The sequence below is a fragment of the Miniopterus schreibersii genome (assembly GCF_964146895.1).
Source record: "Miniopterus schreibersii genome assembly, chromosome: 15".
NCBI lineage: Eukaryota > Metazoa > Chordata > Mammalia > Chiroptera > Miniopteridae > Miniopterus > Miniopterus schreibersii.
In genome coordinates this window covers 14,813,564-14,838,497 of record NC_138115.1, presented here as the reverse complement: position 1 = coordinate 14,838,497, position 24,934 = coordinate 14,813,564, and the positions used below count along the sequence as shown (strand labels likewise).

Here is a 24,934-nt window from a genome sequence, read left to right as displayed (position 1 = left end):
AACAGCAAGCAAACATTTAAGATTTCGTTTCTTTTCTGAGGGCTCCTAGTTTTCATCAAAGGATCCATGACATCCACGACCTTCCACGAAGGTTGCTAGGGATGGTGTAAAACCACCTGCCACTTATTTTAAAGACATTCCTTCAAATATATTAACAAACATAAATGGAAATTACTTAGCAAGACGACTTCATATCAAAACAAATAGAACTGGTATCAAGTTTCTTCCACGTACCATGAGACTTCTAGAACACACTATCACAGTTTAAAAAAAAAAAATAAAGTCTAAGTTTACACTTAGTGTTCTGAGAGGCATCAAAGAAATTATGTCAGCACGTTAGTAAACAAATTCAGAAGAAAAAATAATAGCCTGCTTCTCAACCTTAGGTAAGGCACTTGCAGGCATCTAAACTGATTCCTCGATGTCCACGTCTGGTGGCATTAGTGGCCACCCAGGTAATGCAGCACTGCCTCGTGTTTTGTTCGGATGTTATGCTGCAGAAGCAGCCCGAGGGAGCCGCCCTCCTCCCCACCGTGGGGAGGGATGGGATTGAGGGCTTGAGTGGGGCATTTCCTGTCCTTCAGACAAATGCCTACAAACCTCCTAACATATTTAAGATACTTACATGGAAGGTCACCTGCCTGATACCTTCCCATGGGTTACATGCCAGAAGTCACCTGGCTGCATCCCTGTTTGACAGACTATTCACCTCACTCTTTCCCGAGGCACCAAAGGATTCATCTAAAACTCTAAGCAAAACTCAGAGACCTGGACGGGCACTGATACAGAAAGACGGCATATTTCACACTCTCTAATGTTCAATTAGCTACTTGATTGTGTAGCCTACGTCATCTCCAGCACTGATGATTGCATAAGGACCTCAGCTTGGTTTGGACCAATTCTCAGGAGCTTGCTCAAGGTCCCCCCACCCGCCTTGGTCACACTCCCCCAAAGCGGCCTGCAGTCCCAGGCAGAGGCTCCCCGCCCCGCCAGGATCAAGTGCCCGGGTTTAAGGCAGGACTGCATGCGGGGACCACACTGGAGCAGCATACACTTTGAAAAGCAGAATCTCTAATGGCTGATGAAAAACATCATTCACATGGAATTTAAGAGGTGAATGCATCCATGTAAGTGCAGGGCATGTGCTATTTGGAATGTATACATTATGGAGAAAATAAAAAATGAGAAGATTAAGGGACTAGAAAGCAAACACGTTTGCCCTCGGAGAGAGAAGCAGGCCAGTGTCACAGGCGCTGAGTTATTCCTAACCCCATGCCTCTTGTTGCACACGACTGCAGTTCTGGGATATTTTAGAATACTGGCTGCTTTGAAAAAGAGGTCTTTTCACTCTGGTAGGTCACATTACAGACCAGAGACCACAAATTTATTTCAAGTTCAATTTTGGGGTTTTCAAAATCACAAACTTAATTGCAAACACTCCTCCGTGACTCCAAAATGGAGATATATGTCACATTGCTAAGAAATCTTTAGTTCCCAACATTATGAGGTATGAATTTTGCAGTGTAAGCCAGCAAATGGAGATACTGCCCAGTTTGAAAAGGGCTGCCTGACGAGTCGAGGAAGATGCTTGGTCAGAATATACATGGAGTCCAGCAGATAAGGCTTCAGAAAGGCAGGCCAAGGCTGTGCTCTCCTTTTCCCAAGAAATTTCCCCTCTTGATTTCTACCCCCAACTCCTTAGGGGCCAGGGCTGGGGCTGGGGCTCAGACATTTCCCAGACTGTGCTCTGCTGCTGGACCCAAGACACAGGCAGGCAGAAAGCTGGGACAGAGTCAAGTCCCAGCACACGTTTTATGAATTACAGTGCCTGGGAGGCATCAGCTTTAAGGAGAGGCAAAGGCAGAGATAAAGAAAATGTGCAGAAAGTACATAAAGATAAATGCCTGTAAAATCACTGTTGTTTTAATGCATTCCATATTGAGGAAATAAAAATGTGAATATTCCTGATGATTTAATGGCAAAAGCGTCCAGTTAAGACCTGTCTGTCCAACTACACAATTATGCTTTTTTATGCAAATATTTATAGTAGCTGATCCTGATTTTCAATTACAGTTCTAGAGAGCTAGTTTGGTGCAGAAAAATACTTTCTAAATGTGGGGCACATCACTTTCCCCCTTGAAAGCTAATAAAGATGAGGCAGACCTCCCGGGTCCCAGCTGCAGCGCCTCTCTGCTGGCTAAGTGACTATTCGGTGTTGTACACAGTGGCTCGTGTGTCAGACCTGGGTTCAAATCCAGACTTTGATTCTCATAAACTCTGCCATTTGAGGAAGTTACTTCATTTGTATAAAGTTTTCTCATCTGGTAAATGGGGATGCATTGTGGTAAGATTAAATGGTATACAGTATTACAGGCCAAGTGCTTAGCAGAGTAGCAGACACACTATTAGCATAAACTACACATAAGTTATTATAGTGATTTTAATTACTATTATTAATATCATCAGTATTGCTATCTAAGGTATCTTCTCAATGGCTCACTGCTTCACAGAGCAGTGGACTAGGAGTCAGGAAACCTACATTACAATTTTGTCTCTCTCTGACCACAGGGCCAATCCAGAAGGCTGGTCAACTTTTCAGGATCTCGGTTTTTTCACCAATAAAAGAGCCATGACCATAACTTCTCTGTGATCTCATACTAACTTCTTAGGGAAAATTTTGGTCCTAAAATATAGTTCCAAAATAGCCATGTAGATTTATCTAAAATTAACAGTGTCTTTAAGAACTGGTAGACTGGCAGAACATTCCCATATTTTAAAATTAAAATGAAGCCCTTAAAAATGTTTAACTTGTGCCCTGGCGAGTGTGGCTCAGTTGGTTGAGTGTTATCCTGAGCACCGAAATGTTGCTGGTTCCATTCCCCATCAGGACACATGCCCAGGTTGCAGGCTCAACTGCATGTGAGAGGAAGTCAATTGATGTTTCTCTCACATAGATGTTTCTCTCTCTCCCTCTCCCTTCCTCTCTCTCTAAAAATCAATAAAAATATTTTTAAAATTGTTTTTAATTTGTACACTTAACTCAGGAAAAAAGTATTGGTTTAATTGCTAAAATTTGTCACACGCAATAAAAATCAGATTATTATCCAAATAATGCTAAGATTTTTAAATGGTTATTAACTGATCTGGAGTTTGACTATATTAAATACTATATTTGAAAATATCAAAATTTTATTGAGAACTAATCTATCCATTTAATATAGAGCCACTTAATATTGAGAATTTGTTTTAACATTCAACTTTTCACAATGATATAACCATCCCTCCTTACCCTGGGAATTGGTACCAGCAAAGTATGATACATTTTAATAGGTTGTTAGAGATTCACTCCTAACAAGATTCACGTTCACACAGCTGGCATGAAGCAGGGGCAAAACCAGAATGCAGGTCATTCTGATCTTTCCACAGCACCTTGGAGAGCTATTCTGCATGTATCCTGAAGTCCTTTAGGCCCTCACAAGTGTCTTGGTCAGAGCTGGCAAACATTCACTGATTTATTCAAAATTGGCTGATCTCTTCCATATGCACTGAATCTAGGAAAGACAAATTCTTCCTTATTACTGAACCAATAAGGAATCCTGAAAGGTTACGGAGTTACGTAAAATTATTCAGAAATTCTTTCCTTATATGAAATACAGGAGAAAGCACTGATAGAAAGCTTATTTTTAGAGTCCTTACTGTACGTAAGTACAATATGGATGTGATTTATCTAAAAATCTAAGTGGTCTGGAGCCCCGATATAACCTCCTTTGTTTTTAGACAGAATTTGCTATCAGGTAGGCCTGCCTTAAACCCTGTTCAAACATATTTATTTACCAAATGCCATAAGGTCTTCTTAAAAGATAAATCCCAAGGTGGATTTATTGTGATGTGCCAAGAAACACTGGAAAGATATGAACTCCTTTTCTTTCCCCCAATCTTGAATAAATTCCCAACTACTATAATCTTTCATATTCTGTGCTTGTGACAAACCTAAACCATACATGTTTGTCTTCCATGGGAAAAAACTGGGGTTTCAGGTCGTCCAAGTCTTAATTTCTTACACACTTCGCTGGTACCAATGCCAAACCACTATTTTCTTAAACACTTAAAAAGAATATAAGCTGCCCCGCCGGCATGGTTCAGCGGTTGAGCATCGACCTAGAATCCAGGAGATCACGGTTCGATTCCCGGTCAGGGCACATGCCCGGGTAACAGCTCTATCTCTAGTCAGGGGCGTGCAGGAGGCGGCGGATCAATGACTCTCATCATTGATGTTTCTCTCTCTCTCCCTCTCCCTCTCCCTTCCTCTCTCTAAAATCAATAAAGACTTATTAAAAAAAAAAAAGTACATAAGCCATCAAAAGAGAAGCCAGTTGCCTCTTGAGTATCCACAGGAGCACAGCATCATCGCCAACAGGCCATGTTCCTCGTGCGTAACTTGCTTGCAACTTGAAATAGGGACGCGTGTCCCCAGCCCACTGGGCCCTGAGACGGGAAAGAGGCAGGCGGCTGCCCTCGCCGTGGCCGCTCCCCGCACGGCTGCACAATTTACCTCTCGAGCTCTGCGATCTTCTTGTCCTTGTCGTTCTTTTCGGTCTCCACCTCCTTGAGGATTTCCAGCAGCCGGTCAACCTCCGCCTGGGCCTTGCCACACTCGTCACGGTAGTAAGACGCCTCCTTATCAAGCTGCTTTATGCGGTCTGCAAACTCGGGGTTCATCCTGGAGTCATCTTCAATATTATGCGCCTTCAACATTATATTTTTAAAGAATGTAGTTAAGACAATAATTTAGAACAAGGGATAGTGCAGTCACCAATGGCCCAGAAATTAACTTTGGAGGGAAAAAAAAAAAAATAACAGTCACCAAGAATTATGGGTATGCTGTCAGTTAAAAGGCAAACCGGAAAAATCGCACCCGCATTTCAGCTACCTTAGAGCAATGCTGATATTAAATTAAATTCTATTACGGTTTCACTGGAGAGTTTCTTTTATTGTTGATATTTTGTTCCATTAAATGTTTCTCCTGTTTGCTTTTTTCCCACCAACAACGCAGGGATAGTGGGGGTAGAGACTCTGGTGTCTACCTGGTCATTTGTCAAGCGAACTAAGACAAATCATCTCACAGTTCAGGGTGATTCATGCCAATAGCTTCCTTTTCCAATACAGAGGAACCGGGAGAAACAATATTAAATTATTTTTCCAAGGACCATCAGGAGCATACGTCAAGCCAGGGAACTTAGAAGAGGCTGGCTGACCGGTCGCTGAACATTTCATCCCACTGAGAAGTTTCAGCAGAAGATGCGGTTGAAAGGAAGACTTGGGAGCGAGGCAGGGCTTCCTAGCGAACAGCCATACCCATAAATTCTTGCTCTATTGATTAAGCTTAACCTGAACCAGGAGCAGGAGGAGCTCGCTCATGAACAAGCACGGGGGTGAGAATCTGCAAACACATGCATGGGGGGGTGGCAGCTTTACACACGAGAGCAGACACGGGCAACGACACAGCAACAACACTGCAGAATCATTTGCAGCCAAAGTATTTGTGGTTTTGTGTGTGTGAGAGACTGTGTTATGGCTTTTTTTTTTCCCAAAATAAACTTTTGGCTGAAATATTCCCGGACAGATGGAAATAACACTGCACTGCAATGTTTTGCCTACCCCTTGTTTCCCATTACTCCTAATTGGCTTCTTCAAAGAGCAGGCAGGGAGAAAGCAAGTAGTTTAACAACAGTGCACATTCAACATAGAAAGTTCAGAGAAGTCATCTGTGTATGTATCTCCAGCATCCACGTGTGAAATAAAATGTTAACAATTTATTAGGACTAAAGTTGTTCTGCTGTCTTGCTATGGAGAGCAAATGCTCATTTTTTTTTTGTACAGCTTTTTTTTTTTTTCTTTTTGGTTTTAATTTCAGGGAAAAAACAAGGCAAGCAAGCTAAAACTACCGTGGGGTCAAATGAATCATGCATGGTTAGAAAAATTAATACTAAAACTACTGTTAAAGGGTTCACAGTCTTTGCAATGATTTAGTAGAAAAAAATTCAAAAATTAGTATAAATAAAAATAAATTTCTTATTTATGACAAAATAATCAATTTTAGAATAATATTCTGCATGTAACATATTATTTAAGCATGAGGATAGAAGGGGAATAATTTGTTTTCTCTTGCTGCAAGATTTCCTTATTCAAGAAAAAACTCAACTATGTAAAAGATCTTGGGAAAATATAACAATTCAACATATTATCAGATACTAGTTTACCCCCTTTTACTAACATTTCTCAGAAAATGTTTATTTTTTTTTTATTTTTTTAGTATGTACACTGAGTTTCTTTATAATAGATGAGTAAACAGTTTCAATATAATTAAAATAATCTGAAAAATGATACTAAGCTAATATGTCTTTAGGAGTTTATTCATCTCATAATTTTATTTTAAATTGAAGTAATGAATATTTTCACTTGTTAATCTCCCCATTAAAATGCAGAGTAGATAGTCTATTTTAAAAGAAAATACTCCAATAACTACTTCATTTGTGATAACAAGAATAAACTCATTAATCTTGTAACAAAAAAAATTAATACCATTTTTAAATTGCTAAAAAAAGTGATGTTAATTCCCTTCCACTTGTACACTATCTTACCATTATTTTATGGCAGTTAAAAACCATTTTGTGACATTTTTCTCAAACTACCAAAACGATAACATTAAGATCTTTTAAAAATTATTAATAAACTGAGTAATGAGCAGCTAGAAACACTCAAATAAGTGAATAAATATGTTTTGATTGCTTATTTCTGACAAGTTAAAATTCCTTTCTTGACTCAGATTTTAAAGATTCACAAAGAGCTAGAAGTCAGCCACTGTGGTTTATTTTGGTTGTTTTTATTCGTAAGATTATTATTATCACAATTTTTAATAAGTGGGTACAGGATTACTAGTTGCAAGACCTAGATTCTAAATCTGGCCCTGTGTCGTATGACTGTAGGCCAGTGAATTAGCCTCTCTCAGGACAGGACAGCAAAAACTACTAAATGACAAACGTGGGGAAGGCATTATTCATTTGTCCTTATTATGATGATTATTTTATGATATGTATCCCATCAATGGGGCTTGTTATACAGCTAGATTAGTAGGTTTACTTAATTTACATAAGCCTTAGAGAAGCCTCCCTGCCAGGTTTACAGAGAAAGCTGCTGGTAATAGGCATATGAGCACATTCCTTATTTTAGCAACTTGAAGAAGAGAAAATAATCCAAGGCTAGCTTTCAACATGGGAGTGAAATTAGATGGGTTGGTGGTCTTTTCAACCCAAAAAGTGGGTATTGTTAAAGGACTCATGGGCTGTCTAGAAGTACAGAAAGCCGAGGGGAAAACATCCCTAAATCTAGACCACTGTTGACCATGTGGTGCTAAAGTTAGATCATGTTATTAAAATGAAGACCATTGCCAATATATTTGAGTTAAATATATCTATCCATCTCTGTATCAATATCTACTGATTTCTGGGCAAAAGAATTTATGTTAAACCATCCTCAATACTGGTGCCAGAATTTTGGGACGGGTTATTAAAAAATGGTGTAAACAGAGAGCATTAAAAATTATTTAAGTCAGTAGAAGGTTGTAAGTAAGACTCCTATAGAGATGGGAGAGGAACTGGGTCATCACCTGCTCCAGGGTCCATGTAACGACAAAAGGGAAGAGAGAGTTTCACGTGACTGAAGGCTGGTGAGTCCCCGATCCACCCCAAGTGTTGGAGCCAAAGTCTCCATGGAATTTATAAAAGCTACTGCAGATCATCAGCTCTACTCAGCCTGAATCAGTTTCTTAGAGCATGGGCTGGGATTGTTAACCAGGATAGCACGAGTATGTTATGCTGTGATCTACAGACATGGGGGTGATATTATACTAAATAAATACAGGAGGAAACTGAGTTTATAAAGCCAATGATCCCTTCAAAGTTGTAGGGCCAGAGGCTTCACCTAAAAATGGAGTGAAGAAAGCAGTTTATTTGCATTTAGGTAATACTCTTGCCTTTTCAAATTATAGCATGGGTTGTTTAATCTGGACTGGCAGCTCCTGGTGGGGATCTAGAGTAGATACCAGATTTGGACCTAATGTACTTTAGACACTTCAGGGGGGAAAAAAATATATATATATATATATATTTGAATAAAGCATTACCTGAACAATTCCTACCATGGCACTCTGACCCATTCAAAGGTTTAGACTGAAAATGTACAGTAATTATTTCCCTTATGAGCCTGTTGGTTTGAGATTAGCTCCCCCAAAAGGTCAGGAAACTATTGCCCATTCCACTCTTCTAAGGTGTATTAACTTTGTCTATTAGTCAGGAATCTAGCTCTTGAAAATGCAGATTTGTGTGGCTTTTCCTTTCATGACTTCAGAACTTACTTATCATAAATATAACCAAGCACACTGGCACTTTCAAAGATATCTGACAGTCATTAAAACCAAAGGAATATTACCCGGCCAGGGAGGCACAGTGGTTGAGGTCAACCCATGATCCAGGAGATCATGGTTCGATTCCCGGTCAGGATACAGGCGGGGGTTGCGGGCTCGATCCCCAGTCGGGGGTGTGCAGGAGGCAGCCGATCAGTGACTCTCTCATCACTGATGTTTCCCTCTCTCTCTCCCCTTTCCTTCCTCTCTTTGAAATCAATAAAAACATATTTTTTTAAAAAAACAAAGGGCCCGGCCGGGCGTGGCTCAGCGCTTGAGCGTCGACCTAGGATCCAGGTATCGGGGTTCAATTCCTGGTCAGGGCACATGCCCAGGTTGCGGGTTCGATCAATGACTCTCTCATCATTGATGTTTCTATCTCTCTCTCCCCCTCTCCTTTCCTCTCTCTGAAATCAATAAAGATATATATTTAAAAAAACAAACAAACAAAAAAAAACCACAAAGGAATATCAGTGAGCATTCTTTTCTAACTGTAGAGATTTAATTTTGCTGAAGACACAGTTCAGGTTAAGAGCAAATCCAAGTGCCTGGTTCTACTTCAGAATATTTCTGATACCTGGGAAAAGAACACTTGAGAAATGTCTATATAACATATTAGAGCCGTAAGCTGTGAGGGTCCCCCAATTATGTTTCTGGAATTTCCACATGTAAGGAAATTCCCCATAAATGGGAATAATCAAAATAAAGTCTGGAGTGTCAAGGGTAGGGACAAGCCCTGGCATTTTGATGTGAGCTGATCCTGAAAGTTTGAATTGAGCACAAAGGAGAAATCTGGTCATGACTTAGAACAAGTGGTACATAACCAGTGGTTATTTTCATGAAAGAATTTAGAATTATTTCAGGAAATAAGGCAAATTTCAGGTAAATACTGTATCTAAATCAAAGTTAAGAGCAAAAAGTGGCTAAAGCCAAGCCGAGGATTGATAGTATCAATACTACAAATTGCAAGTTTATTTACACTCCTCATGTGAAGGCTGGTCATTGATTGTTTTCAATAAGATGGTAGTTCATCATTCCAAGTGCTTGGAGAAGAAAGCATTCACTTTGGTCCAGAAACCTGCTTTGAAACTAGGCAGGGGATATTCAATTATAATATTATATGACAGTCTCTCTTTGAAATGAGCCCTAACAATTTTCATAAAAAATTGTTTCTCTCAAACAAATGATTAGTCCTGACCATGAAGTACAAGCAGAACATTAACTAGTGAATCTGATGACGAGTCTTCCCTGTGGCTTATGGGTTTTAGCAATAATTTACTAAACATATGCACTGTGAAAATAAGATTCTCCACTGCGGCACCTACAGGGGTTAGTGTCTGGAACTGCACTTTAACACTCCGGTCATCTCTTAACAGCGGATCAGGGCATATAAACTACTTCAAACATATTGGATTTCAATATTCTAAAAGAAGTTATAATCATCACATAATTCTGAGGTATGAACAGAATATTACTTTTTTTAAATAAAGTTTTTAAAGGTTATTATACAACTCTAACATATTATCAATTTTAAATTTTTTAAATCCAATTAGTTAATAGCAAATAGCTGAGACTAAATAATACATTTGGAAAGTAATAGCTATGAGTCTTTGATCTTACACTGTCTACTTCTGTAGGAAAGTGTTCTTTCATAAATCCAGCTAACTACATCCAGCAGGTTCACAATTTGCATGCTATAACTATTCCTAAAAAATTTCTTGTTACAGATGGAACAAATAGGATATGTATAAACAAACAAACAAATGTTCAAAGTAGTTTTTCTAATGTCACAATCACAAAATAAAAAGAATCTACTGTATGCTTAACACTTTCTAAGACCCTTCAAACAAACAAAAATAAGTATTATGGTAATACCTTTTAACTATGGAATCACTTAAAATTAGCAATATAGAGAACTGAGGTCATTACCTAGATATTCTGAAACAAAATATGTAACTTGAAATCTTAAGTGTCATTTCAAATATTACTTGAGTTCTTTAGATGCTGAATGCCCGGACCAAGTGTGAAGTGTGTGTGCGTGTGTCTGTGTGTACATGCTATGTGTATGTCCTGAATTATCTCTTAAATAGTTGTGACTTGCCAGTCTATGAGTAAATCAACTAAATTTAAAAAATAGGCTAAAAAGTCATGAAAAGCAACTGCTGTATCTAGACAAAGACGGTGAAAGTATATGTAATTCAGCCCATCATGTTCCTGGGGTTACAGAGTCCTGTAATGACATATAAATCAGAAAGACCTCAATGAACACTAACAAGATTTTCCTCCTGCTGGACTGGAAAAATGCTTGACCTTTTTCTTGTAAATCCTTATGTAAAATGGGAGCCCTGCAAAAGATAGATTTGCAGAAGGGATAGGACTTCAATGGATAGTGACCGGGTGGGGGACTCATATGTGTGTGGGAACATCAGAGGCATCTCAAGTGTGCCCTGGCCAGTGGCAAGGTCGCCCCAGTGTCTCCAGATCGGCCATTTGCCTTGTAGCAACAAGGGTATTACACAAGCACTAAACTTAGGACTCAGAGGCCTAAAGATCTATTAAAAAAGTATAAGAGAACTCTGGATACCATCTCTGGGCACAATAGCCTCTAGGACTACAGCAAAGAAGGTATTTGAGACTGATTAAAAAAAAAAAAAAAACATATTATTTGTCTAGAATTAAGAACTAAGTGAAGAAAATAACTCAACTGAAGATAACCTGCGGTGTTTATAATGACAAGACAAAACTCCTCAGGAGTAGAGACTGCTAGTTAAGCCACAGAAAGGTTATCATTATAAGAAATAATGATACAAAGGCAAAATTTTAGGTTCCTAAGAAGTGGCATTAGTGTATCACTTGGTACAAAGGTTTTTAAATGTAGGTTTATTGCTACTCTAAGAAAACATTACTCCCAGGAGGACTTCAAAGCTTATTTACTCTGATTTAGTTTAGATTGATGGACATAGGACTGGCTGTAAAATTAGTCCTTTAACAAAAACAACTAAGTTATAATTCACCAAATTTTGTAGGTGGCCGTATTCAAAACAAACATACAAGGATAAAATAAATTCTATTGGTACCAATAACTGGTTAGAAAATAAAAAGAAAAATATAGCATTAAGAAAGTAACTTAAAAAATTACACATATAGAAATGCTTAGGACTAAACTTACAAAGAAATGTCACAGGCCTATAGTAGAAAAATATCAGAAGGGTACTGTAAAAGATCACCCAAATACACAAAAGTTGTATCAAGTTCATGAAGGGGAGAGATAATATTGGAAAGATACCCAGTGCTCTAAAGTCTTTTCATAGGTGGAGTAGCACTCAAATGAAAATCGCCAACACTGGTGCATTTTAATTGACAGGGTGACCCTGAAGTCTGCTTGGAACACTAGCAAACTTAAAGCTGCGGATATTAGAACAAAACAAGGCAGAACGAAAAGGCAGAAAGGATTAAGGTGGAATTTGTTTCACTAAATGTTTAAAAATATTATAAAGACACAGTAATTAAAACTCTGACCCAATAAGCAATGGACATTGATGAAAATGAGCAGGAGCTCAGAAACTAAGATCTTTGTCCATATGAAAACTTACTATGCAATAAAATAGGGTCACGGTCAGTAGATGAAGGAAGAATTTTGTTGTTGAAGGGCACTGAGATAATTAGTTGAGCCACTGAGAAAAATATAAAGTTGAAACCGCACCACTCAACATGTATCAAAATAAAATAAAGGTAGGTAAAGTGGTTAAACTGATGTAAAAAATAATGTAAAAATATTATAAATATAACTGAGTATCAATTCATGAAATCAGAAATTTCTTCTAAGTATAAAGGCAATGAGGAAATAAATCTAAAAGGGAAACACAGGTCAAGAACCTAAAAATAGTTCTCTGTAAAAACGTTTAAGTCAAATGAAACTTTGCCACAAATCTGACAAAGGTTCTATCCAAACCATAGGATAACTCAGACAAAAAATGAACAAAACGGTGAACTCAAAAACAAGTGCTTCAATCATTTAAAGAAACGGTTTACAGAAAAAAATACAAACAGCTACTAAATGTGTAAAAAACCTCAACCACACTAGTAATTTTAAAACGGAAAGTAATAATGAAAAAGAAATGCACATATGCATTTGTGAGTTGTGTGCACGCTGGGCCTTCGGGTGGAGGGTGGCGGGAGGGGTGGAGGGCCGCCTCCTGGGCGCTGGGGAAGCGCCCTGGGAGCGCCTCTGAAGCGCAACTAGCGGGGCTACTGGGAGCCTTTTAAAATCACTAGCCAGGAACTTGGTCTACGAAAAAACGGAAATGTGGAAAAATTAATGTGGAAAGATGTTCTTCAGGACATTGTTTCTACTGGCAAACACACACACGAAAGAGGGAAGAAATGAGCAATGTTGGCAAATGAGGAAACAGAGTGGAATAGCCATTAAAAGTGTTTTGGAGGAAGAGTTAATTATATGAGAAAATTCTGATATGATATTTTAAAATAGATACAAACTCCATAAATGCTATGAGACAATTTCATGAAATCGAGCATTCGATTTAAAAAGAGATGAAAGGATAGAGGGAAGGAGGAAGGGGAGGAAGGAAGAGGGGAGGAAGGAAGGAGGAAGGGAAGGAGGGGGAAGGGAGGGGGAGAGAGGGGAAGGGAGAAGGGAGGGAAGGGAGGAGAGAGAAGGAGAGGGAGAGGGGAGGGGAAGGGAGGAGAGAGGGAGAGGGAGAGGGAGAGGGAGAGGGAGAGGGAGAGGGAGAGGGAGAGGGAGAGGGAGAGGGAGAGGGAGAGGGAGAGGGGGAGGGGGAGGGGGAGGGGGAGGGGGAGGGGGAGGGAGAGGGGGAGGGAGAGGGAGAGGGAGAGGGAGAGGGGGAGGGGAGGGGGAGGGAGAGGGGGAGGGGGAGGGGAGGGGGAGGGGGAGGGGAGGGGGAGGGAGAGGGGGAGGGGGAGGGGAGGGGGAGGGGAGGGGAGGGGGAGGGACGGGGAGGGAGGGGGAGGGGGGGAAGGGGGAGGGGAAGGGAAGGGGAGGGAGGGGGAAGGGGGGAGGGGAGAACCGTAACAAGGAAAGGCTGTCCGTGTTGAGAACACACCAAACGTCCCTTGAGAGTATCTCTGTGGGCGAGATGTCTTCTTATTTTTCTTTCCCCCCTAGGTCCTTCCATACTTGTGCAAATTCTCCACTGTGACCATATATTATTTTTATAACCAGAAAAACATAGTCATTTTTTAAAAGACTATTAAGGATAGAAAATCCATCATGCTGCATCCCTATCAGTCTAAAAAACAACTGGACCCCAAGAATATGTGCAGACAGGGAGTTAAAAATAATGAGAGTTTGGCTATATTCCCAGGATGCCAAAACATCGGGCCAGCTTAATTAACTCCGAGAGAAACGGCAGTCAATGACTTTTCAATTAGTCACCTCAAGGACTGAGAAGTTCGCTTTTGCATCCTGGAGGCCCATCACTGGGCCGAAATAAAGGCCAAGTCCAGTGAGTGCCATGTCATCGACATTCCCAGAAATGCCTCAAAGGTAACAGAGCTACTTCTTTGGCACCCCCATCCTGACGGGGACGGTGAACTCCTACCCTGGTCCTGGTAAACCTGGGCTCCTTCGGAGAGAAAGTCCTCCCCACGTGTCCTGCACACCCAAAAGGTGATATATGTAGGCTTTCTTCCTGTCCTTAACCAGCAAGCATGAAACAAGGTCAGTGGGATTACCTTATACCTTTCTTATATGATCTAAAAAACCACTCATTTTCCCCAGGGTCAGTCTTCAGGCTGGAAGATATTCCAATCTTACTTTTCCTTCTTCGCCCGTCCCCCCCCCCAATGTCTTCAGCCTGCTCATTAACACTTCCATTCAAATGTTGGGGGAAAGAAAATTTGGATGATTTTTGCTGCCCTGCTAACAATCACATTTGCGGAAAGAGGTCAATAAAGATGCTCCAAAAGGGCGTGAGGAATTCAGTTTGCAAAACTAAAAGAGTGGAGGGTGGAGCCTGAATTTAATTAGATACGACACCCCCGACCCCAGCCCTAGCATCCTAAGTTTCTGGCTGTAGTTCCTGGCGCAGCAACTTAACAAAAAGTGGTGAGCTGAGAGGTCTCCTTTATCCATGCTACTCCTTTTCCCTGCGATGGGAATTCATACACAGGAGGTCATTAGAATGCATGGTGGCACAGGTCACACCTGCCAAATGACAGAGCCCGGTCACCTTTAGGTGATATTTCTCCCAGTAAGCAACTTGAGTTGGCAAAGCAAAAAAGTCCTTCAATATGTTAAAGAAACAAACTGCTTCACATAAATGCATGCCTGTCATTAGGATTAAAACATCAGCGATGGTATCTTGACCATTTTATCCATATTTTTACTAGTTACCTGGTTTTGGTACCACTAAGCTATAATCAGAACTGTTACTATCTGTTGTTATTAGGAAGCTATATTTTAGTTTGTCTTCAGCCAAATGACATGTTTTTAACTCTTATAAAGCCCACAATCATGTTAGGCATTTACCAATCTCAGAGAGCATATCCCTACGTTTAAATCTAAACCTATTTTAACTTCTGGCATTTGAACGGAGCGTACACTGAGTTGTTTGCTAGGTGAGGATGCATTTAAGGGTCTAAGAAAGGAGTCCATGAGCCTAGGTCTGCAGCTCACCTCCGCTCGGCTGTAGCCTTAGACCTGACGTTGAGAAGGAGGTAATATTAAAAGTGGCAATATTGCCCTAAGTTCTCAGTTTTTATATTTCACATTCAGAAGAAATGGCAGTGGGCTAGGCACAGGTCATTTCTTCTGACAAAACGGAAATGGGGAAGAGACTCATAAATGTTTTGGAAGCCTCCTCGGTATGGCACATTGTGACATGTGATCAGTGATCCTCATGCTTTGATATGTTACAGCGGGAACTTTCAGAAATGACTTACTGGGTTGTACATCTGATTGAACAACTGCTCAGCTTGCTACATTGCAAAGGTGGGGAGGCATTGAAGCACAGACAGGGAAAGAAGGAAAGATCCAGAAAAACAGCATTAGCTCAACAAATCCAGTGCATTTGCACAGACGAACTGGTCGTTAAAAAAGAAGAAATTTCAGTTTCTAAACATTCCACAGTGAAAGTGAGAGGCTCTGGGGAAATAGAAATGTTGACTTTGGCTCCTAGAAAAGAATAGCTGGAATAAGAAATTTAAGGTTTGTGTTACTTTCCCTTTCTCAAGTTAAATAACCCATGAAATAAAGAAAGCTGTCCACTTTTGATGATACATGAAGTGCTGGCCTCTAGCAATGAATCAGAAGAAGTACTTTTGGCCAAGCTTGCAATTTATTACCTGAACTTCAAAGATGGTAATAATAAAAGATTAATTAAATCTTATCATTGAATTTATAGCTCTTCTTTTATATTAACACAAGCCTGAATTTTCTATTCAGTCTAACTTTAGAAAAACATAGATCAGCAAACAGCAGGTTAGCAATAGCAAAATATCAGTAAGCAAGACATTACAGGATTAACAGTAAATGGGAGAAGTAAAAATTTAAGTCAGCAGGAAGAACAAAAGGAATGAAAATACAGTATTATCCATCACTCATTACCAGTTTCTACTGCTAATTCATAATAAAAAAATCTTATTTTTAGTGACCATCCTACTATGTTCTAAGTGCTTAAGAATCTGCAATGCTCTCCTGTCTGTTGTGTAGAGAGTTAAATGTTTGAGGATTTAAATGTTCTAAACATTATTTTAAATAGCACTATCAAGTTATATTTCCCAAATACTTGTACCATTAAGTTGGGGCTCAACAGCAAGGTGCAGAAGGTAAAATACTGTAGGAAATTTTTACTTTGCTTTATGCTAAGACATGTGCGTTTGAAGACCCTGAATTTTTTTGTTTCTTCAAATTTAATGAAGTAAATGATAATTTTACCATGATTTTAAAATATCTCTCCTCCAAGATAATATTAATTAGAAATCAACAAAGAGCATAAATCATAACATTTCACATTGCTGTTGCTTCTCAATTGATTTCTAGTCATATAAGGTATATTTACTTCCACATATTGAACACCAAGTATTCTTCTGAAAGACAAATCGATCCATGTATCACTGATCAGTTCTTCTCAATCCCTAGGTGTCTATTTAAGATGAATGAATGCACTAATTTACAAAGCACACGCAGAACTAGTAGCTATGCATTATTTGGTTTGTACCATTTTATCAACCTATCAGTAAAGATTTCCTCACAGGTGAGCATTTGATCACATTGTTTTTAAGAGGTGGGATGGAATGTGTAAGAAACAGTTCCTTTTCTGCCTATAACCATTTTCCATCACAAAGTATTTAGAAATGTCTTAAATTAACACAGTATAGTAAAGGGTTAAAAGCAACTATGTATGTGGAATGTTTTCCACAAACTTTTATATAATCACTCACCTTACCAATTTCAAGAATTGTTTACAAGACAAAAAACAAATTTAAATCACCATTTGGATTCCATTGTCACTGGCAGACAAGGTTTCTGTTCAGCTAAACACATCTACATTGTGTAGATTTTATGGCAAAAATACCTGGACGCTCACAAATCGTGAGCAAAATTCCATTGGGAATTCATGGTTTATTTATGACATAATAAAACTATTATGTTTTCAGCTTTCATTTAGTAACCCTTTATATTTTATTCACAAGTCACATACCCTTTTATTTAAAGGGAGGCCCAGACACTCCTTAAGCTTTTATAGCTGCTTACTTTTCCATGAGTAAATGATGTGTTTATATGTATATTCACATACTGTTGGCTTATATTTTCAAATATTTCATGTAGATCTCAATTCTTTTTAAGGTGATGGGTACTTGAGGTTTTTACGGAACTATTTATTAGCAGAAATTAAAGACTACTAGAAAAAGTATTTTAAACTTTTGAATTTAGTTGATGCTAGAGAGCCAAAAATAACAAAATAGCATCTGCAGGTGAGGTATGAAAATATTTAAATTATAATTACCTTATTTAATCTTACTGTACTATGCATTCAGGAGATAGTATAAGCAAAGATTATTTATATACTTAGAAATAAGTTATCTTTTCATAAATTAAATAGGTCCTTTACAGCAAGACAAGCATATTTGTTACTTTAATTCTAGTGATGTGGCAGAATATTAAAATGTTGTCAGGAATAATGCTAAAATGTTTACAGAATTTGATTTGTGAATTTCAGTACATGGCGTCTACCTGTGGGTTAAAGGAAACCACACGCTCGAAATGATTTCTCAGCCGAATCATAGCTATGTTGAAAGAAACTAAATTGAATTGCACAGATGTTGATTTATTAAACTAGTCAAGTCATATACATGGAAACCATGAGCATCAATATATGAACCTCTTCCTTCTAATTACTATAGGATTTCAAATCCCATAGATGGCTTACACTAAAAAGGAGGGTGTCTAGAAAAATAATCTGCAGAAGTAATATAGGGAGCGCCTCATCTCCATAAAGGCTCCTGAGAGTCGACGAAGGGAACCTTCCATGCCCAGGTCTGTTTGAGGCCTCCTTCCTCAGGGCTCAGCACAATACAGCAGGGGTAAGATAACACAAAGGACCACCAAAGGGAGCCAAGGGCGTCCCCTCTTTCACAGAGTTACCTTAGAGCCTGCTTCGTGATCGCAGAACTGTTTGGTAAATAAAAATCCCATCTCTTGATATGCGTGTGCATGTATAGCCTATTGCAGAACGCATTTACATATGTGTCAAGAATGTATATCTACACCCACTGCATAAATAGCCAAGTCAATCTCCGTTTAAACACCCTCAAATGGGCAATTTAAATTCTTCTATTTATTGTTCAAGATTTCTGCTTAACTAGATATTACCCGAAAAGAGTGAGATGTTGAGTAGATTGGGAAATAGATTTTGCAATATAGAGATTTTCTTGCTGTTTTGTTGCAAAGGGATTTGATCTGTATATTTATCTTTTCTATATTGGTAAGGAGACTTTATGAGTGTGGAATTTCTCACGACAATTTCCTACAATCCCATGGTAAAGTGAACACAGTACAATCATATTTCTGTTATATAGTGCATCCTACAAAGTAGTCTATTAAATTTTAAGATATCCAGAACACTTTATCTGCAGCTATATAATGCTTTCACATCCTTATCATTCATATTGTATATTTTCATAACTTTAGCAAATAAATCCCCATTCCAGTGTGCTGGGAATTATACATAGTCAATTTGCATTGCATGCTTTGTTTCATTGTTTAGATTCTTATCATCTCCTTTGAATAAGTTTATAAGTTGTCAAAGGGAAACAAAATGCTTAAACTCATAGTGTTATGAGTTTTATGTGAACGATGAATGCAGACGCACCGAACAACACAGGGAAGGAGTCAAAGGAACGATGCAGGACTGGGAATGTACCCACAGAAACGCCAGCTCCGAGAAAACACGCCAATGCTGCAGCACCAAGGCCCTGCCTTCCCTTCCAAAGCCCTCCGCATGAAACAGGCTTTCTTAGAAATTAGGGCCATTCTGGGTCAAACATAAACAGTCATCCCACAGATATTCCGGGGGCTTGTCTATTTAAGGGAACTTCTAGAAATTTTATGTTGTCAGGTAAACTCTGCAAAGTTCCACTAGAAAACCTGATCTATTTCCCCGGCCCCGGGATTCTTGGATTTGTTGCAAATATTTCCATGTATCTCTCTTGATAGTTGAGATTCGCCCAGAGAGTAATGGCTGGCTTTTATATTTTTTTTACCTCCACTACTATTTTCATGTATTTTTCAAACTTTTTTTGTGTGTGTGTTTGTTTTTTTTTTCAGACAGGAAACCTAAGATAATTTTTCAGGTTCACAGACAGATTTGATGCAGACTTTCTTAGGAATAACGTTAAGCGTGTTTAATTAAATCTTTTATCAGCAGACAGCTGAAGATAAGGGGTTGGTTTCTTTTCCTTTCCCATTTTACAAATTCACTACAACATGAACGTGCTTTTTCTTAGGCGTCACTTACCTTTTTTAACTGTGCTTCCAGTTTGCTACATTCTTCTTTCTTTTGCTCGATGGCTATTTCTAGAGACTTTAACTTAGAGTCCCTTTTCAGGCCTGCCGAGGCTAGTGACGACGCGTGCTCCTTGAGGTCGATCAAACTAGACTGGAAGGAAAGGAAGACGGGTCAGGAAAACAGTGCCACTCGTGCCGGCGACGTCCTCCGCTGAGCGCCGAGCCCACGGCAGGAGTCACATGGTCTTCCCGAGGTGACAATAGCCGGCCGGCCCGGAAATTAAAGCTGGCCAGCTCAGAGCCCCGAGCAGGGTCTAATTGCAGCGGAGTCAATGCGACCAAACGGCGTGGTCAGTAAACGCATGTTTCACGTCTCGAGGTCCTGCTAATGATGTAAGTCCCCAGGCGGTCTTTACGTGTCACGGTAAAACAGACACCCTGAACCTCCATTTACATTTATTGCTGTCAGGTCGTGCAGACGCTAAGACAAATATGAAGGAAAATACTGACTTTAATGCTTTCCCACCCTCTTTCTCAGGGAAAATCAAGTATAAAAGAAACACCCTATTAAGCTTTGATAACGTTCCATTTCTTTAGCAGAAAAATGGCCCATGGTTTTTCAAACATCTTCTGTATAATCGAAGATAAAATGATTTAAAATTTTAGAGTAGACGTTCTGTTCCAGTCCTTTGTAAATCCAGATTTAGCAGATATAATGAATCTCCCCAAGTCAGACGCGGGGTCACCTAAATCGTTCCATTCATCATTCCTCATTCACCCGGAAACCAAGGGCTGCCCTGTACAGTCTGAATTCTAAAAACTGAAGAAAAAAATATTTGCCTATATCACAGAATATAATGTTGCTAGCTAGGAGCGCAATGTCCATCGCTAAACATGAAATCATTAGCAACATCTCACTAGGTGACTAAAATGCTCAGGTTTCACCCCAAATCAGACACTGTGCATTTCCTACACATCCATTTGCAGCGCATAGGAAGACACTAAGCACACGGCGCCCTCTCATTAATGGCGTTGCCCAACACTGTACTTCTGGGCTGCTTCCCGGGCACTGAAATAACCCTGTTGATGAAGATACTACAGCACCATCCCCTGGCAAACAGCCCGGCTCCAAATAACCCTCATGGTGCAGATTATTATCACCCCATCTAAATTATACGCTCCCCGCTGACAACAATTATATGTTGTTTCCCTGATAACTTTTAAACTGCTGGCCGTGTTAGCTTTGCGTGTCAACTTGCCTAGACGGTTGTCCTCAGTTATTCAATCAGACACCAATCTGGGTGTTGCTGTGAAGGGCTTTTGTGGATATGACTAACATCTACAGTCAGTTGACTTTAAGTAAAGGATATTCCCCATCATCTGGGTGGGTCTGATCCTATCAGTGGATCTCAGGCCTTATGAGCAGAGCTGAGGTTTCCCTGCGACAGAAGGAATTCCACCTGTGGCCTGCAGCGTGAGCCACCATCTGCAGTCCCCAGCCTGCCTTTCCCAATGGCCCGCCCTGTGACTTCTGGACTTGCCTAGCCAGCCCCTTAACTATGTAAGCCAATTCCCTGCAATAAATTTCTTAATATGGTTATATTTCTTAATACAGTTCTGTTTCTCTGGTGCAAGCTTGACTGGCACACCCGGCCCGGTGGCAGGCATATTATTATACAGGAACAATAAATGTTTGCTGAAATGCCTGTCTGAAATCCGTACAGTGTGGGCATTGTTTACAAAATTATTTTCATTTAGCACTCATGCTCTGCCATGTCATCAAGATCTCCTTTCAATTAGGGTTGTGCGTGCATGTGTGCATGTGTGTGTGCTTCAAGGTGTAAACCCACGAAGAACACTTGTTATCAGCGAAGAATGCTACAAATGGGTCAAAGCTCTGTGCCTCTGTCACATGTCAACTACAGTAATTGCAGATCCCCGAGTTGGATTATCAGGGAAACAGTAGGAAGAAGACTTACATTCTTTATTTTCATATTGAAACAGTAATCTGTTCTCTAAACACTTAAATTCTAATTTTAGGGAGTATAAATTTTGCTTCTGAGTTTCCTCAAAACTTCTATTACTCGTCCATTTATTCTTCCCATCTTAAATTCCTAATTTAGACTGTACTTTAATGCATATAGAATTATCAAAGCCCATTGGTTGAGGTAACACTTTGCAGCTGGGAAATGGATGTCTCAACAGTGACACAGCCCAGCAGAGCGCAAGGATCTGGGACAGCCCTAAAGGAGATGGGCATTTCCTGCCGACAAAGATAAGGGTGAAGGGACCAGTTGTAGACAATGGCACATATCTCAGAGTTTTGGAGATTGAATAAAATAATGTACATTGCTGCTTTTCAAACCTCCTCACCAAAGCGTCCTAAGTGACTAAAGGGTTATAGGTGTCCCTCAGAGTATAGGGCTATAGCCCAAGGCATTCTCTCCATAACCCCCAAGGAGAAATTTCCTTAAAAGTATATTGTTTTAATATAAAAATGTAGGTGAGATCTGTTTTCTGTTTCCATGTTTGCTCTAACATGAAAATATCGTTTTAAATTATTAACCATAATCTGAAAATGATGTCCTAGAAGAGCATTCACGTTGAACCTATGCCTTTGTGTCCAGCCCAGCACCACATCTCTTAACCTGGGGTATTGAGTGATCCAGCTGAGAATCAAAGATGAACGTAAATCACCCAACCCAGAGACAAGCACATAAAAGGACTTCAATAAAGTGGAGCTGTTATTATTACTATTAATGCTTTTGTTGTTATCTCAAACCAAAAATCATGGGACATTGAGAAAAGATAGAATCCTCTAGGCCAGTCAAATGTGATAAGACATCGAGAAGAGTTTCAGGGAGTGACATCATATGCAGTTAGCAGAGAAGATCTGCGTTGAGCATCACCGAGGAAGAGGGTTACGGTAAATATTTTCCTTTGAATTCAGACACCTTAGCAAAAGAAGGGTAACTATGTTCCCCAGGCCTTCACACAGGCCCTCCAGCTAAGACTCTGGTCTCTTGGGGCTGCCATGAATATGGGTTCGTTTGTTTCTCCAGACTCACCTCTTTTTCAGTCAGCTCAGCTTGTAAAGCATTGACCTTCTCTTTCAGGTCTTTGTTCTCTTTTCGGAAAGATTCTATTTCTTCTAGTCTTTCCCGATCATCTCTCTCCCGCTGTTCTTTCAAACGCTCAATTATTCTTTCCTGCGAGGCAATTGTCAAAAAAAAGAAGAGGTGAGAACCCATCGGTATGTATGCCAAGGCATGCTACAGAAAGAAATGAGACAGTACATGTAAGAAATCCTCTACAAGAATCAATACACAGGATGAAAAATTGGTTTGTGAAGAGAGACGTAACAGATGATCGATACAGCTTTTAGCTTGTCAATAAAAGTTAGCGTCATAGTGTCTCAAGGGATATTCGCGGTCAAGCTCGGAGGCTGTTTTTGGTTCGTGGTGGTGCTTAGAAAACTTCAAGAGCAATTCCAGGAGAGGGAAATTCGGGCGCCAAGACTCTGGACCTGCCGAGGCCTTGTCGAGGCGGCAAAGGAAGCAGAAGCACCCTTGAGGCTCAGCCCTCTTTGCTCGGCTTTCCCACCTCACGTCAAAGAGCTTTCCTTGGTTTCTGAAGAATTCTTCTCTGACGAGAAAGTGGGTGGAAGTGGGGCAGGACTTAGGACTGGCTCACAGTGAGAACTTGAAACAAAGAACAAGCTAATTGTGTAAGTGATTTTCCAATGAGTCTGGAGACGTTTATTTACTTCCAGGTTTTTTCAGTGACTTACTGGCAATCCGCAGAGACTCTGACACTGCTCAAGCTTGAACCAAGTTCCCATCACAGCTTCCCTTTGCCGAGAACTTACTGTGTGTGGCACTGGGACAGGCCCCAGCCCTCATCCAGCCAGTGAGGTCTGAACCACCGCCACTGGGCCCGGGGGAGGTGAGGAAACCCAGGCCCAGAAAGGCCAGCCGACTCATCCAAGGCGACCCAGCTCACAACCAGAAGGCCCAGGCTGTCACCCAGTGCTCTCTTAGTCTTAGCCGAACCCATGAGACCACACTGACACCACCATACGCCTGGAGCCACTCAACGAGATCGGAAGACCTGTCTGCCCATGACTTTCATACTGAAATAAAAATACTACTCTGGTAGACACATTTCCCAAACTGTGCAACCTTAAGTGATATCAAAATAAGAGCTTTCTTTTTCTTTTAAGGAAAATTCCACTTGGGACAAGTCTGAGTTAGATTTCTAAAATTTGTTTCAAATTACCCAACACATATCTGAACTTCCTTTTCAATAGCATCGTTAAAACATATTAGTGCAGCAATGACGCTTAAATATCCTGATGTTATCTTTTCTGTTCTAATAAGAACATAGTACAAGACAATTCCTGATACATAAGACAACTGTAAAATAGTGTTTAATGCAGAGGGAAGTTGGTTGGAACACTTAGTCTGTGATTTAAGATCCCCCAGGGAAGCAACGGTTCTACCTCAATGACAATAATTTATGTATCTAATGCTTTCAAGGGGGAAAAAAGTACCATTATTGTTTTGCAATTATTTAAAAATACTTTAAAATGAAGTATATTGTTACAACAGTGGGGGTGGAAATAGAACAAATGAGTCATTAATCGCCTGTATTTCTTTCTTCTCAATTCCGGTTTCAGGGCTATTTTACTCTGTCTGTGACACTGGTGAGGGGATGATTATGTGATCTACAGAAGAAGGAAATGGCCTCAGAGCATGGTAAGTCTCTCAAGGGCTTATAACGACTTCAGCAACCGAGCCCTCGCTGCCTTTAGCCTACACTTACCACAAAAGCCTCAGAGCTGGTCACCTGGCCACCAGGCCCTCTCCATCTCATCACTTCCACCGCATGGCTGTTGGAGTGACATTTTTAAAGCCCCAAACTGACTGTGTCACCTCACTATTTGGAAACCTTCCCAAGAATCACTCTGGCCCGATCATGTGGCATTTATTCCCACTCAGCATCCTTCACGTGGCTGGCTGCATGCCCATCCTCCCAGGCCAGCCTTTCAAAGGGCAGCGCTCAGATCCAAAGGGCTGGGCAAACTGTCTGGCATACAACAGGCAATTAAAAAGGCTGACGGAAGAAATAAGAAATCAAGTTAGGGATCATCTTGTCTTCAAAGGAAGGGAAATAAAACTAAGTATGTGTGTTAACATCCAGAAGGTGTCCGAGGCGTTTGGAGAGTAGGTTGATTTGCTCTAAGCACTTGTACTATTGACTGGGCATTGATGACAAAAAAAATCAGCAAGCAGTATAACGTTTTTAAGTGTTATTGATGATTCAATCCTCCAAAATATTTCTCCGTCAATCACAAAACTAATTTAACTGTCAGCCGCACAGGGCCAGATGTCAAAAACATGTGTTAAAAAGCCCTAATATGCCATGATCTACTTGATTAACAGCTAACTTGTAGAAATTCCAACAATGTGTTCTTGTTTTAGTCT

The 24,934-nt window shown here is 40.0% G+C and overlaps 1 protein-coding gene across 1 annotated transcript in view; it reads right to left on the bottom strand.

Annotated features, from left to right (window-relative positions):
• The window catches only part of ERC2 (ELKS/RAB6-interacting/CAST family member 2), an 809,820-nt gene that overhangs the window by 424,756 nt on the left and 360,130 nt on the right, over positions 1–24,934 (bottom strand). Inside the window, exons 9-12 of the mRNA XM_081160189.1 lie at positions 22,517–22,657; positions 19,459–19,599; positions 15,383–15,418; positions 4,553–4,746 (exon numbers count right to left, since the gene is read on the bottom strand). Of these exons, the coding sequence (XP_081016315.1) occupies positions 4,553–4,746; positions 15,383–15,418; positions 19,459–19,599; positions 22,517–22,657 (512 nt within the window). The remainder of the gene's footprint in view (positions 1–4,552; positions 4,747–15,382; positions 15,419–19,458; positions 19,600–22,516; positions 22,658–24,934) is intronic.